Source organism: Spermophilus citellus (genome assembly GCF_964194105.1).
Source record: "Spermophilus citellus genome assembly, chromosome: 17".
Lineage (NCBI taxonomy): Eukaryota > Metazoa > Chordata > Mammalia > Rodentia > Sciuridae > Spermophilus > Spermophilus citellus.
Window position 1 is genome coordinate 36352698 of NC_138199.1, and position 13507 is coordinate 36366204.

Genomic DNA, 13507 nt, shown 5'->3' on the forward strand with positions numbered 1-13507 from the left:
GCAGGTCTTGAGGTTTCCAGAGCACCAGGGGAGGCAACTTCACCAGAGCTTTGCAAGGCTTTGTGATGGGATTGGCTTTACCCTGAGGCCCAAGAGGAAGAAAGGAAACATGGGCAAGAGGGTTATTAACAAAGAACAAAGGTGGGGCCCGGCTGGATGCCTGGTAGCAGGGCCCTGGACCACCAAAGACAGTGGACCAGGCTATCTGTGGGGGTGAGAGGTAGGCAGCCAGGGGCTGGGGTCCACCGTGCCTCTCCTGACCATTCTGGGTCTCTTTGCGCTCTGTCCTCAGCCTCCAGCCGCTCCCACCCTGCCAGTCCCAGCCCACCAGGGTCTCCGGCCAGCCCGGTGCTGCCGGTCAGCTACCGCCTGTCACACACACGTCTGGCCTTCTTCCTGCGGGAGGCGCGGCCCCCATCGCCAGCAGTGGTCAACGGCTCCCTGCAGCGCTCCGAGCCCTTCGTGGTGTTCCAGACCAAGGAGCTGCCGGTGCTCAACGTCTCCCTGGGGCCCTTCAGCACCAGCCAGGTGGTAGCGCGGGAGCTGCTGCAGCCCTCCAGCACCCTGGACATCCCCGAGCGCCTGACGGTCAACTGGAAGGTGCGGGCCTTCATCGTCCGCGCCCGCGTGCCCGCCTCGCAGCCTGTGGCGCAGGTGCTCTTCTACGTGGCCGGCAGAGACTGGGATGATTTTGGGGTCACCGAGCGCTTGCCCTGTGTCCGCCTGCACGCCTTCAGGGATGCCCGGGAGGTCAAGAGCTCCTGCCGTCTCAGTGGAGGCCTGGCCACCTGCCTTGTGCGGGCCGAGCTGCCCCTGGCCTGGTTTGGACCCCCGGCCCCCGCGGTGCACCCCAGCGCCCGCCGCAAGTCCCCCGATGGGCTGGAGCCTGAGGCCGCGGGCGAGAGCCAGCAGGCTGAGCTCTACTACACCCTCCACGCCCCCGATGCGGCGGGCGGCTGCGGGGGCTCAAGGCCGGCACCTGGGCAGGGGATGGGGGCGCGCGCTGAAAGCCCCACGCAGCACCCCTTGCTGCGCATCGGGAGCATCAGCCTCTTCCGCCCGCCACCCCGGAGGGCGCTGCAGGAGCACAGGCTGGACAGCAACCTGATGATCCGCCTGCCCGACCGGCCGCTCAAGCCGGGGGAGGTACTGAGCATTCTCCTCTACCTGGCCCCCAACTCCTCCTCGCCCTCCAGCCCCAGCGTGGAGCATTTCACACTCAGGTAACAGAGCTGTGGGTCAGGGGTCTGGCTTCCCTTCCAAGGTCCAGTAGATCCCCAACACCTTGTCCAGGTCCCAGCTGGATCCCTGTCCAGCATCCTAATCTCAGCTCTCCCATCTATGGCAGGAGACAGAGAACTTAGGTGAGCCACCGCCCCCATGTTCTTAACCCTTCTGATGGCAACCAAAACCTCTGCCTCTCCTTTATCTCAATGGAGTTACAGTCACAGTCAAAGGCATATATGGCCAGTTTTCACACATGTAGAGGCCCAGAATGAGGGGATGGGGCTACAAGGGCCCTGGAGCATCCGCTATCCAACTCACCCACTTTACAGAGGAGGAAACAAAGGCTAGAGAGGAGACAGAGATCAGAAAGCACCCCCTTGAATGGTAGCCATAAGACCAACAGGTGTATGTGCCTATTGGGACATTGGTCTCAGTCCTGGGGTTGAGAGAAGAATTTTTTGAGACTCCCGCTTTTTCTACACTTTCAGAAGAACTCAGCTCATGAATTCAAAATGCTTAGATCATATCACATCCCCCACAAAACATACGATGCTTCCCAGTAGGAATGCATGGTTTGAGTCATGGTGGGCAATTCTGACATAAAATAGGCCCCACGGACACACTGCCCCACAAGAGCAATATGTACCTATGTGGTGCCAGATACCCAGACCCTTAAGTCTAGGACTCAGAGTCTCTTAGCTCCCCTGTTCCCCCACCCCAACTCCAGCCTACAGGTGGTGGCCAGGCACCAAGACTTTGGGTCCCAGCCTGACCCTCTCCCTCCTCTGCTTTGCTCTTTGTTCCAGGGTGAAGGCCAAAAAGGGTGTGACCCTTCTAGGCACCAAGTCACGAAGTGTCCAGTGGCATGTGACCTCAGAGTTGCTGACGGGGGCAAAGCACTCAACGGCCACTGTGGATGTGGCCTGGGCCCAGGGCACTCCTCTGCCCCCCTGGTGAGCCCTACCTCTTCGCAGAGCAGGCGCCTAGAGGGGTGGGGGGTCCTCAATGGCAAGGCTGGGCTTGTGAAGGGCTGGGACTTGGTTGATGGGAAATCTGAGGCCTGGACCTTGGGGCCAGGTTACCTCGAGAGGGCTGAAGAGGCCCAGGGCCATAGAAGGTGGCTGCTGAGGAGGGATGGGGTCCCCTCTGAGGGTTTCAAAGCTCCCCGGCTTCTCCTGGTCTTCATCCTCTGTCCCCCACTTCTTTCCCTCCCTGGCAGGGAGGGCCAGGGCCCCCTGGAGATTCTACAGCTAGACTTTGAGATGGAGAACTTCACCAGCCATTCGGTCAAGCGGAGAATCATGTGGCACATCGACTACCGTGGCCACGGTGCCCTACCTGACCTGGAGCGGGCAGTCACCGAGCTGACGGTCATCCAGCGGGATGTGCAAGCCATTCTGCCCCTAGCAATGGTGAGTGGCCAGGCGACCAGGCCAGTGGCTGCCTATGTCTCTGGGGGGCGGGGAGGAGTGAGCCTGGCTGAGTACGTGTGTGCTTGTAGGTGCCCACAGAGGGGACTACGCAGGAGACTGCCTCCACCCTCCCAATGGGCACTCCTGGAGGGTGGGCAGTCGCCATGTAGAGGCTGCTCAGGGAAGGTTTTCTGGAGGAGGTAGCCATGCAGGGGAGTGGGAGGAAGGTCAGGTGGGAGGAGGTCAGGTAAGGGGAAGGGCTCTCACTGTCACAGAAGATGAGGAGGGTGCCTTGGACAGGTGGACAGAGATACAGCAGTGGGGATGTGAGTAGTTTCTCCAGAGGAAGCCATGGCTTTAAAAGGAGTGTGGGGTAGAATGGCCATGTGGGACCAGCCCAGGGCACCTTGAGGAGCCAGGTGAATGCGTTAGCTGTGACTCTGAGCATCCTGATGGTGAGGCCCACACAGGCTAAGGCTGGGGAGCAGAGTGAGGCCCAGGTGAGGCTCCACAGCTGTCCACGTGGACAGACCCTCCAAGAAGAAGCGTGAGTCTGGGTGGTAGCTTATCCCTGCACACGGGTGCCAGTGTCCCCATGGGAAGGGTACGCCTCTGAAGAGTGGCAGCAGCCAGGGTCCAGGGTCTTGGTAGACATATCCCTGGACAGAAAGGGACCACAAACAGATACCTCCTCCTCCGCTCCTCCCTCAGGATACGGAGATCATCAACACAGCCATCTTGACGGGCAGGACCGTGGCCATCCCTGTGAAAGTCATCGCCATCGAAGTGACAGGCCTTGTACTAGATGTCTCCACCCTGGTGGACTGCGAGTCTGACAATGAGGACATCATCAAGGTGAGCTTCCTGGAGGCGGGTCCTCTGGATGAAGATGGTGTTGGACCCTCTGGGGGAGTGGACCCCCAAACCAGAGTCGAGGTGGCTTATCTCACTCATCCTTAAAAACTGCGCTCAGAACCTCCCCTTCCCTCCCACAGCACCAGGCTCATGCATCCTGAGTGGCCACATGCCTGTCTGAAACGGTCCATCCCCAAGTCTCTTCTCCCTAGAGAGCTTCCCTCCCTTAGCCCCCGAGTACTGCTGCAGCCAGTCTGCAGGGCTTCCTGGAGGAAGAGGGAGCTGACGGCTTGGCCATTCCAAAGAGAACTCAAACTCAACCCAGCAAGTCATTACTGAGCCTGGGGGTGTGACAGACATTGGGCAAGGCAAGGGATGGCGGGAGGTGGGCTCCTCACAGACTGACCCTGAACCCCGGGGCAGATGGAGCTCAGGGAGGAAGTCCACTTTTTCTCACTGTGACCCTGTCAAGACAGTGAGTGGGGGATCGCCTTCACCAATGGTACACAGAGGTCCCCACTCTGCTGCACCCCCTGACTCCTGCAGGCCCCTCCCAGCCACAGGGGCCTGCTCTGTCCCAAGTCCTCCTCAGCCCAGAACACAGGACACACTCCTAATGTGGGTGGCCACTTTGCCACCTCCCTATTTGCAGAGGTGAGATGGGGCAGAGAAGGAGCATGGGGCCAGAGCTGTCCATCCCTGGAAGGAAGCTTGGAGGAGGGCAGGAGAGGGAGGCAGGGGTCCTCTCTGCTCACCTGGGCTACCTCGTGCCCACTCTCCCCATGCCCTGCCTCTGGATCCCACTGAGAGTGGAGAACCTGGTGCTGCCCTCATCCGCCCTGACCCTGGCAGAAAGCTCTCAGGGGAGTCAGAGCAGAGGCTCTGTGCCACACCCCCTGGCCCTTGGCAGCCGCTTGGAAGCCTTGCCCAGGGCCATGGGGGCTTTCCACTGCTGGCTGGCTGGAAAACCGTTCAAGACGCCTGCTCCCTGAAGCCCTCACCTGGCACCTTTTCTGTTGCCCAGATTTCCCTACCCGAGTGATAGCTGTAGAGACTGAGGGGAATCATCAAGGCTTCTAAGTGGGATTTGTGATGAACCTCCATGCGATGCTCCCAGGTTCTTTATGGGCCTGGCCAGCATTCTAAGTGGAATCTGCCGGGCTGCAGATGGCATCTCTGCCTGCCCAGGTGGGAAATGAGCATTTCTGGCAGGGCTACTGTCCTCACTTTCCCCCATGCACCCTCTGAGATGATTAAGGGACCTAGGATGGTCCAGGGGCTTATTTCCATGAGCCACAGTCCCAGAACCCTCCCCGCCCCCACTGCAGAGACTCTGGGGTTCCTCCGCCCCATTGAGGTAGTGCATTCAGGGCATGTGCCAGCAGGAGCGCCTGGGTACCACGCACGTAGGAGCCACTTGAGCATGTGCCAGGTGTGTGCGTGGGCACACCGAGCACACACACCCATCTGTGTATGTCCTGAAGTCCTGGCAGCAACCTCTCTGTGAGTGGGCACTGGTCTCCAGGAAGATGTGCTCAGGAGGCAGCCAGTTGCCATCCAAGGAATCTCTAGGAATGCAGGTGGCTACCCAGGTGGGCATGCATTTGCCAAAGCCTCCCCTACTGGTGGCAGACATCCAGGAATCTGCATTTGGGCATCTGATGCTCCCTCCCCGGCTTCCTTGCCTCCACACCTGGCTAGTGCAGCCCCCTCACCTGAAATTACCCAGATGCCCATTCTCCTGGGGCAGCACAGAGGAGGCGTGGACCTGCCCCTCACCACGATCACCTCCGCCTCAACTTCCTCCTGCCCAGTGGGGCGCCCTCTCCTGCCAGACACCTGACTCCTGAGCTATCAATCATCAAGGACCCTGTGAGGCCCTGCAACCTGGGGCCTCCTCACTGTGTGGTTCCGTCAGGTCAGAACCAGCCCCTACAGAAACACCTGCAGGCTGGCGCCACCAAGGACCAGTGGGCACAGAGTCAGGCTTTCTAGAAAAACAGGGTGGAAACACATCTCCCAGTGGAATCAGCGCCTTCTCCCACCTGGTGGCCCCTCTCTCTCCAGCAGGCCTCCTGCCCTCGCTTGCCACACACATGTCCCCCACACTGCCCTGCAGGAAGACCTGCAGGGCAAGGTACATGGCTGGCTCCTCCTCTCCCCAGGTTTCCAGCAGCTGTGACTATGTATTTGTGAGCGGAAAGGAGTCTCGAGGGTCCATGAACGCCAGGGTCACCTTCCGCTACGACGTCCTCAGCGCCCCCCTGGAAATGACAGTCTGGGTTCCCAAGCTGCCTCTGCACATCGAGCTCTCGGATGCTCGCCTCAGCCAAGTGAAGGGCTGGAGGGTACCTATCCTCCCTGACCGCAGGTACAGCCCCTCGCACACACAGGACACTTGGGACACTCACAGGTGGATACAGCCTCCTCAAAGGCCGAGCTGCAGATATGTATAAGACCCCGGGTAAACCCGTTCTGTGGGTCAGCTGTGCAATCAACAAACTTATTGAACAGCTACTGTGTGGTAGGTACTACTGACCAGTGTTTGAGATGTGGAGCCAGAGAGCTGACCTTACCAAGCTCTCCGTCCAGCAGAGAAGGCAGTCACCTGTGTGCCACAGAACACGATGATGCATGGGATGTCCTGTGCACAGGGTGTCAAGCCAAAGCAGGCTTCCTAGAAGAATTGACCCTTGAGTTAAATCTTTTTTTTTTTTTTTTTGGTACTGGGGATTGAACCCAGGGGCACTTTCCCAGAGAGCCAAATCCCCAGCCCTTTTTATTTTTTATTTTGAGACAGGGTCTCACTAAGTTGCTTTGCTTTCAGCCTCACTAAGTTATGGAGGCTGGTCTCAAACTTGCAATCCTCCTGCCTCAGCCTCCCCAGCTGCTGGGATTACAGGTGTGTGCTTGAGTTAAATCTTAAAGGATGAGTAGAAAGGAGACAGGGTGAGAGAGCAGCCAGGTAGATCCAGTGGAGCAGATGCACCATCATAGGAACACAAGTGCCTGGGCACAGCTGCCCCTACCTGGGCACACTGAGGGCAGACTCTTGAGCACATAAACACAGGCACCGTGACACACACTCCGCCTCCTTGCGGTGATGCAGGCTCATGCACTTGAGTGCCCATTTGCAGGGCATCGACATGTGTCCTCACCATGCTCCAGCCACCCACTCTCTCAGAGCTACAGCAGAGAAGGGCCCAGCAAGGAAGAGAAGCAAGGGAAGTAGCAGGCATCTGGGGGTGGGGTGGAGAAAGAAGCAGGTGGCCAAGAGAGAACAGGGCTGAGTTCAGTTCCACAGAGATTTGCAAAAGCAAGGTTGTGCAGACCAGGGCCTCTGAAACCTGAGTGAACCAGGGCATCCTGCTAAAATGCAGCTTCTGATGGGGAAGGTCTGGAGGAGCTGGGATTCTGCATTTCTGACCATCTACCAAGTGATGGGGATGCTGCTTTGAGTAGTGAGGATAGAACAAACTCTGCAGTCTGGCTTAAATCCTGACTCAGTACTAGCTGTGCAAACTTGGGCTATTCACCTAACCTCTCTGTGCCTCATTTTTCTTACCTGTAAAATAAGCAAGATAATACTTCTCATGGGATTGTGGTGAGGATTAAATTAGTCAACACAGATGAAAGAGCCCTTTGTGTGAATGAATATTTGGGCTGGTTGATACTGACAAAGCTCTCGAAAGCTTTCTCTCTGGAGCGTGCCTTCCTGGCAGGAAATCTACTGATGTGAGCATCTTTTCCAACCTGCTAGGTTGAGAATTCCCCAAGTCATCAGATCCCAGAATTCCCTTTTGCTTAACAGTTTGTCAATTTGTCTCTCTCCTCTCACCTTTTACTAAAAGCAGTGAGGGGAAGCTGGGCTGCCCCTTCCAGACCTTGCTTGGAATTCTCCTCGGTTAAATTTCCAAGTTCATTGTCTGCAAGTTGTGCGTGATTCAGCTAGGCCTTCTGGCGCTCTCTAACCGGGAGCCCCTTTTCTCCAGTTTGGAGCTGAGCACAGAACCAGGCTCATGCTTAGTGCTCAAGAAGGCAGGAGTCATCATTGGGATCTATGCCAACTATGCCGGGGCTTGGGTTAGAGAGAGAAAGGTCGGGGCTCCTGGCACAAACCTAGAGATGGAGGCACGAGCCAGGAGGAGGTTTGCAGAGCCTCCACCCATGGGCAGCTGGAAGGACCAGCAGGGCAAGGATGAGGGCAGGGACTTGTGCAGGTCAGAGCTAGGATGAAGCGCCCTCAGCCCAGCCAGCCATGACCTTGGTGCATCCCCACCCCAGGTCAGCCCGGGAAAGTGAAGACGAGGATGAGGAGGAAGAGGAGCGGCGGCAGAGCGTGAGCCGGGGCTGTACCCTACAGTACCAGCATGCCACCCTGCAGGTCTTCACCCAGTTCCACACAACGTCGTCTGAGGGCACTGACCAGGTGGTCACCATGCTGGGCCCAGACTGGCTGGTGGAGGTCACGGATTTGGTCAGTGACTTCATGCGGGTAGGCGACCCCCGAGTGGCACACATGGTGGACAGTAGCACGCTGGCTGGACTGGAGCCAGGCACCACCCCCTTTAAGGTAGGCCTGATCTGGGTGAGCACAAAGGGGTCTGGTTTACCTGTGGGTGGAGATCTCAGAGCCCCTGGGAGCAACCCCAACTGGCCCCAGGGCCCACTTCCTTCCCACCTGTCACTCTGCCTGAAGTTACACCACTGAAGGTCAAGTTCTTCCAGCTTCATCTTGGCAAAGGTCCTCACTGCATGAGGCATCAACCATTGACCAGCCTCCCACAGGGAGGGGGACTGTGTGCAGGTGGAGAGGGGCTGTGGGAGCAGGGGAGAGCCGTTCCAGAAACTCAGCTTGGACCTTGCTCCCTGATAATTCAGTGTCTGGGTAGAGTTCATGGATCTGAGAGATTATAAATAGGGACTCAGGGGCTGGCATCTGCTTGCAGTCATATTTGGTTTAGAAAACGGTTGGTGCAACATTTCAAAATTAAGAGGTTTTCTCATTTAAAAAAAAAAAAAAACAGTCTAGATTTCTGGTTTTTACCAAAAAAAAAAAAAAAAAATGAATCCGGCAAGACTGAGCCTACATCCCCACCTGGCCACGATCAGCAGGAGTCAATGAGTTTCCCCTTCTGTGAGCATGAGTTCTCCCACTTGCCACCGTCCCCACTTCTCCTGTTTGTCTCCCCGACATTGAGGCCAAACATCAGTTACTGTTTATCACCGTGTGAGGGTTATTGTCCTCAAAATCAGCTCACCCCTCTCATCCGGGTTCCTGACTGGCTCCTGTGAGCCCCCCACCCTCTTGTGACCCCTGGACCTTGGTTCCTGCTTGCAGGCCTAAGGCAGAGCCAGGAGTCTGCCTCCCTGCCTCCCTGCCCACCCCATCACTCTGGGCTCTTCTTCTGGCAGCGTGGGGCATCCTCCCTGGGGAGACCCTGGGTGGGGCTGCTGCCTTCCTGGCTCTCTCCCATCCCCATCCTGCTCTGCCTCAGGTGGTGTCCCCACTGACGGAGGCGGTGCTAGGGGAGACGCTGCTGACAGTGACAGAGGAGAAGGTCAGCATCACACAGCTGCAGGCCCAGGTGGTGGCCAGCCTGACCCTCTCCCTGCGGCCCAGCCCCGGAAGCAGCCACACCATCCTGGCCACCACAGCCGCACAGCAGACCCTCACCTTCCCCAAGCAGGTAGCTGGCCGCCTGGCCTGCCAGCCAGGGGGTCTGGGGGCGTGGAGGGAGGGCTTAGGGGCTCTGTCTTTCCTTTACACCATGAGTCCCCTAGTCAGGTCTTCAGGTGACGGAAGCTCTCTCTGCCCTCAGAACCCCTCGGTGTCTGCCCTGTCCCCTCCCCCTGCCCTGCACAGGGGTCTGGGCAGCTTCTCCTGAACTTGCCACCTGAGATCTTCCTGTGGACAGGCGACAGGCGGGAGCACAGAGGGGGTGAGGAGGTGGGCTTCAAGCATGGAGCCAGGAGTCAAGACACAGGGGTCCTCCACCCCCAGTGCTCTGCACATGAGCCAGGGCCATTGCTTCTCTCTGGGCTCTGCTTGTTCCTCTGCAGGAAGAGGGATTCTCAGAAGTTAAGACTGACCAAGGATGAGGCTAGGGGCGTGTGTTATGAGCCAAGGGTCTGATGGGGGATCTCAAGGTCAGGAATCCAGATATGGGGCTACTCCCACAGCATAAGAGTAGAACTGAAGGTGAAATTTGCCTTGGGTTCAAGAGGACAGAAGCAGTCTCTGGGGTAGCACCAGGCTGGATGCCATGATGCCTTTCACCCACCCCCCCCCCACACACACACACACACAACCTGGGAGACTTGTGCCTGCCACATGCCAGGTGTGGTTTCTACTGGGAAGGTAGAAGGGGGCCAGAGACCCTTGATCCTTGTCCTTGTAGCCATCGGGACCTAGTGGGGCAGTCTCTCACTCCTGTCCCCTTCTCCTCTGCAGGAAGCCCTCCTGAGCCTCTGGCTCTCCTATAGTGATGGCACCACGGCCCCACTCTCCCTTTACAGCCCACGGGACTACGGGCTACTGGTGAGCAGCCTGGATGAGCGAGTGGCCACAGTCACTCAGGATCGGGCCTTCCCGCTGGTGGTAGCTGAGGCCGAGGGGGCCGGGGAGCTGCTCCGCGCGGAGCTCACGATTTCCGAGAGCTGCCAGAAAACCAAGCGCAAGAGCGTGCTGGCCACGACCCCCGTGGGCCTGCGAGTGCACTTCGGGAGGGACGAAGAGGACCCCACTTACGACTACCCAGGCCCCAGCCAGCCGGGACCCGGCGGGGGCGAGGACGAGGCCCGGGGAGCTGGTCCTCCAGGCACAGGGGGCCCTGCGCTGGCGGCCCCTGGACTGGGCACCTCCGCGGTGCCACCCACAGAGGACTTCTTGCCGCTGCCCACGGGCTTCCTGCAGATGCCCCGGGGTCTGACCGATCTGGAGATCGGCATGTATGCACTGCTGGGCGTCTTCTGCCTCGCCATCCTCGTCTTTCTCATCAACTGCATCGTCTTCGTGCTGCGCTACCGACACAAGCGCATCCCGCCCGAGGGCCAGACCAGCATGGACCACTCTCACCACTGGGTGTTCCTGGGCAACGGGCAGCCGCTTCGGGTGCAAGGGGAGCTCTCACCGCCCGCCGGCAACCCCCTGGAGACCGTGCCCGCCTGCTGCCACGGGGACCACCACAGTAGCGGCAGCTCCCAGACCAGCGTCCAGAGCCAGGTGCACGGACGCGGCGACGGCTCCTCGGGTGGCTCCGCCCGGGACCAGGCCGAGGACCCCGCCAGCTCTCCCACCTCCAAGCGCAAGCGGGTCAAGTTCACCACGTTCACTACGCTGCCCTCCGAGGAGCTGGCCTATGACTCTGTGCCAGCCGGCGAAGAGGACGAGGAGGATGAAGAGGACCTGGGTTGGGGCTGCCCCGACGTGGCGGGCGCCAAGCGGGCCACTCCGCCCCCGGACCTGCACAATTACATGCGCAGAATCAAAGAGATTGCTTAGAGGCGCCATCCCGGGTGGCAAGGATGACCCCCCACACCGGCTGCTTGGGTGGGACCAGCGGGGACCCCGGTTCACACCGCAGGGCTGCCGGGTGGGTTTTATACTCCCCGCCCCGGCAGCTTTGCTTGGAGGAACTTGGATGGCTCCCTATTCTGGCCCCTCCACCTCCCAGTGTCACCCTCTCCTGCCGCCTGGGGGTGGAGGGCCTCTTCCTCCAGTGGTTTGCAAGGAGGGAAGCAGGCAGGGCTCCCTCCTGTCCTTTCCAGCCTCTGCCTGTCTAGGCAGCCTGCCTGCCCCAGGAGTGAGGCCCTGAGGTCTAGCATGGGGAGGTGGGCCCACACTGTGCCCGGTCCTGTCTCCTGCTGCCCTGTCCTCCCCCTGTGCCAGGGGGACCTGGGGAATCTTGTGTCACAGACTGCACAAAGACTTTTCTTAAACCAATATTCAGGGATTTCTGTCCTGCAGGGTGGGGAGGCAGCGGCTGCCTGCCTTGCCAAGGATCTTGCTGCAGACAACATTTGGGGGTCGGTGGACAGTCGTGGCATCTGCTGGCTTCCAGGTGCCTCCCAGGGCCTAGAGCTGACTCTACAGTGGGGTCTGGTATCAAGCCAGCACCTTCTGGGTTCTCCTCAGGACTCCCTCCTGCCCCCCACCAAGGGCTGTGGGCAGGGGGGGCCCAAGCGGGAGGAGTCCCCAGTCCCCTCTCTGGCCAAACCATACCCCAGAGCACTGTGGCCAGCAGGGCCCAGGGAGGCCTAGGTGCCTCCTGCCTCCCCCACTGCAAGGTCAACACGACTGCGCCTTAACCACCTCAGCTCTGCTCACCACCCCTTCCCTCTGCACCGCAGGGCAGGCAGCCACACCACCACCCACCCCCCAGGAGGAAATCCCTGCAGGGGGAGAAGAGGGCCCAGGGAGCACTGTGGGGGGCCGAGGGGCACGCGAAGGCAGAGGGAGCTGGCGCCTCCCCTGCCCCATCCCACAGCCACTTTTCTCTTGGGTTCTACCCACCACTGTGTTGGATTTTTTTCATAAATAAATGGAGGCCATTGGACTGGGGGTGGGAGCCGCAACTCCCGGCAAACAGACATGGTGGCTGGTTCCATGGTGCCTGGTTCTGTCTCTTGCTCGTGTGCGTGGACACACATGCACACACGCACGCATACACCGTGCGCGCACTACATGACACGAGGCCACACTGGCCGGCCCCTGCATGCAGGTCCCTTAGGCCCTCAGATGCCCCGTGGATGCCCACATCAAAGGACAAAGGATCCACAAACTGGCAAGTGTGCCTTACGAAGAGGTGGCTTCTAGGCGTGGGCCAGGATTGGCTCTGAGACGGGAAGGGCCAGCTGAGGGTGGGAGGCCACGGAAGAACAAGAGAGGGGAGAGGGTTGGGGTGCTACCCTGAGTGCTCTCATGGAAACCTCCCGTCCCTTCCATGTGGCATTGTTATGGAAATTCTTAGGGTTTCCATGGTAGGATAAGGCATGTTGGGTGTCCCCTTGTCCCACCAATGAACCATGGTTGACTCACAGACCCTTATACACAGAGATCACCCCCACATACACACAGGCAGCAACCGCAAGCAAGGGACAGGGCACAGAAGCTGCAGGCAGGCAGGGGGAGACTGGCCCAGCCTTCTGTGCCTATGGACAGGTGAGTACAGCAACCATCTTGGAGGAAGAATAGCCATCAACCCCCCAGAAAGGATCAGCAGCATTCTGCCCCAAAACATGCCTTTGCCCACCAAGTGGAGATGCTGGCTTCCATGACTCCACCCCAGCAGAGCCAGGGGGGTGTTGTGAGGACTCCATGAGGTGGTAATGTGTAAAGTGTCCTATATGGCACCCAGCAGCAGACAGGACGCCGGGGCAGACCACTGCACAGAGAGGGTCTCAAGGAAGGGTCCTGGCCACAACCAGTTCTGAACTTCCAGGCAAGGCATGGGTTTGAGAGGAAGATCAGGAACGGATGATTTTGCAACAAGGATCCAATGGGCTCTGCAGCAAGGGGGTAGCTGCTGAAGAGCTGTGTGCAGGGCAGAACCCCAGGGGTTCACCTGTGGGCTCTCCTAGAGTTCCAGGAGCACCAGACCCCCGCTGTTCAAATCCACCCTGATGTGAGCTCCTGGTGAACCTTAGAAGGACACAGGTCAATTGGCAAGTGCTCCACCAATGTGTGCTGACTAAATTAAAGCCCATTTCAGACCATGGATGGCCTTGGTATCATCCCAGGTTTGGGATTTTGCAGACTCTACTATCTAATTAGTTTGGAAAATCATAAGTGATCCAAGTCGTTCCCTTGAGACTCTCATTAGGGAGAGAGATCAGGACAGGTGTGACTTGAGGAGGAATACCCCAGGTTGCCTGGTGGGGAGGCTGCAGGCGTTAAGCTCGGAGCCATTTGTTCATTCAACACATTAGTCTCTTGTTATGTGCTGGGCCCTGCTGGGGGTGTCTGGGAAGCCCTGTGCACCTGTCTTCAAGGAGCCCTCACAGAGAAGACA

At 58.8% G+C, this 13507-nt stretch overlaps 1 protein-coding gene across 1 annotated transcript in view; it reads left to right on the forward strand.

The window, feature by feature from the left end:
* The window catches only part of TMEM132E (transmembrane protein 132E), a 51910-nt gene extending 39978 nt beyond the window's left edge, over positions 1–11932 (forward strand). Inside the window, exons 2-9 of the mRNA XM_081272557.1 lie at positions 293–1223; positions 2034–2180; positions 2447–2639; positions 3351–3494; positions 5660–5865; positions 7779–8067; positions 8993–9184; positions 9949–11932. Of these exons, the coding sequence (XP_081128683.1) occupies positions 293–1223; positions 2034–2180; positions 2447–2639; positions 3351–3494; positions 5660–5865; positions 7779–8067; positions 8993–9184; positions 9949–10998 (3152 nt within the window). The 3' untranslated portion in view covers positions 10999–11932. The remainder of the gene's footprint in view (positions 1–292; positions 1224–2033; positions 2181–2446; positions 2640–3350; positions 3495–5659; positions 5866–7778; positions 8068–8992; positions 9185–9948) is intronic.
* The last annotated feature ends 1575 nt before the right edge of the window (positions 11933–13507 follow it).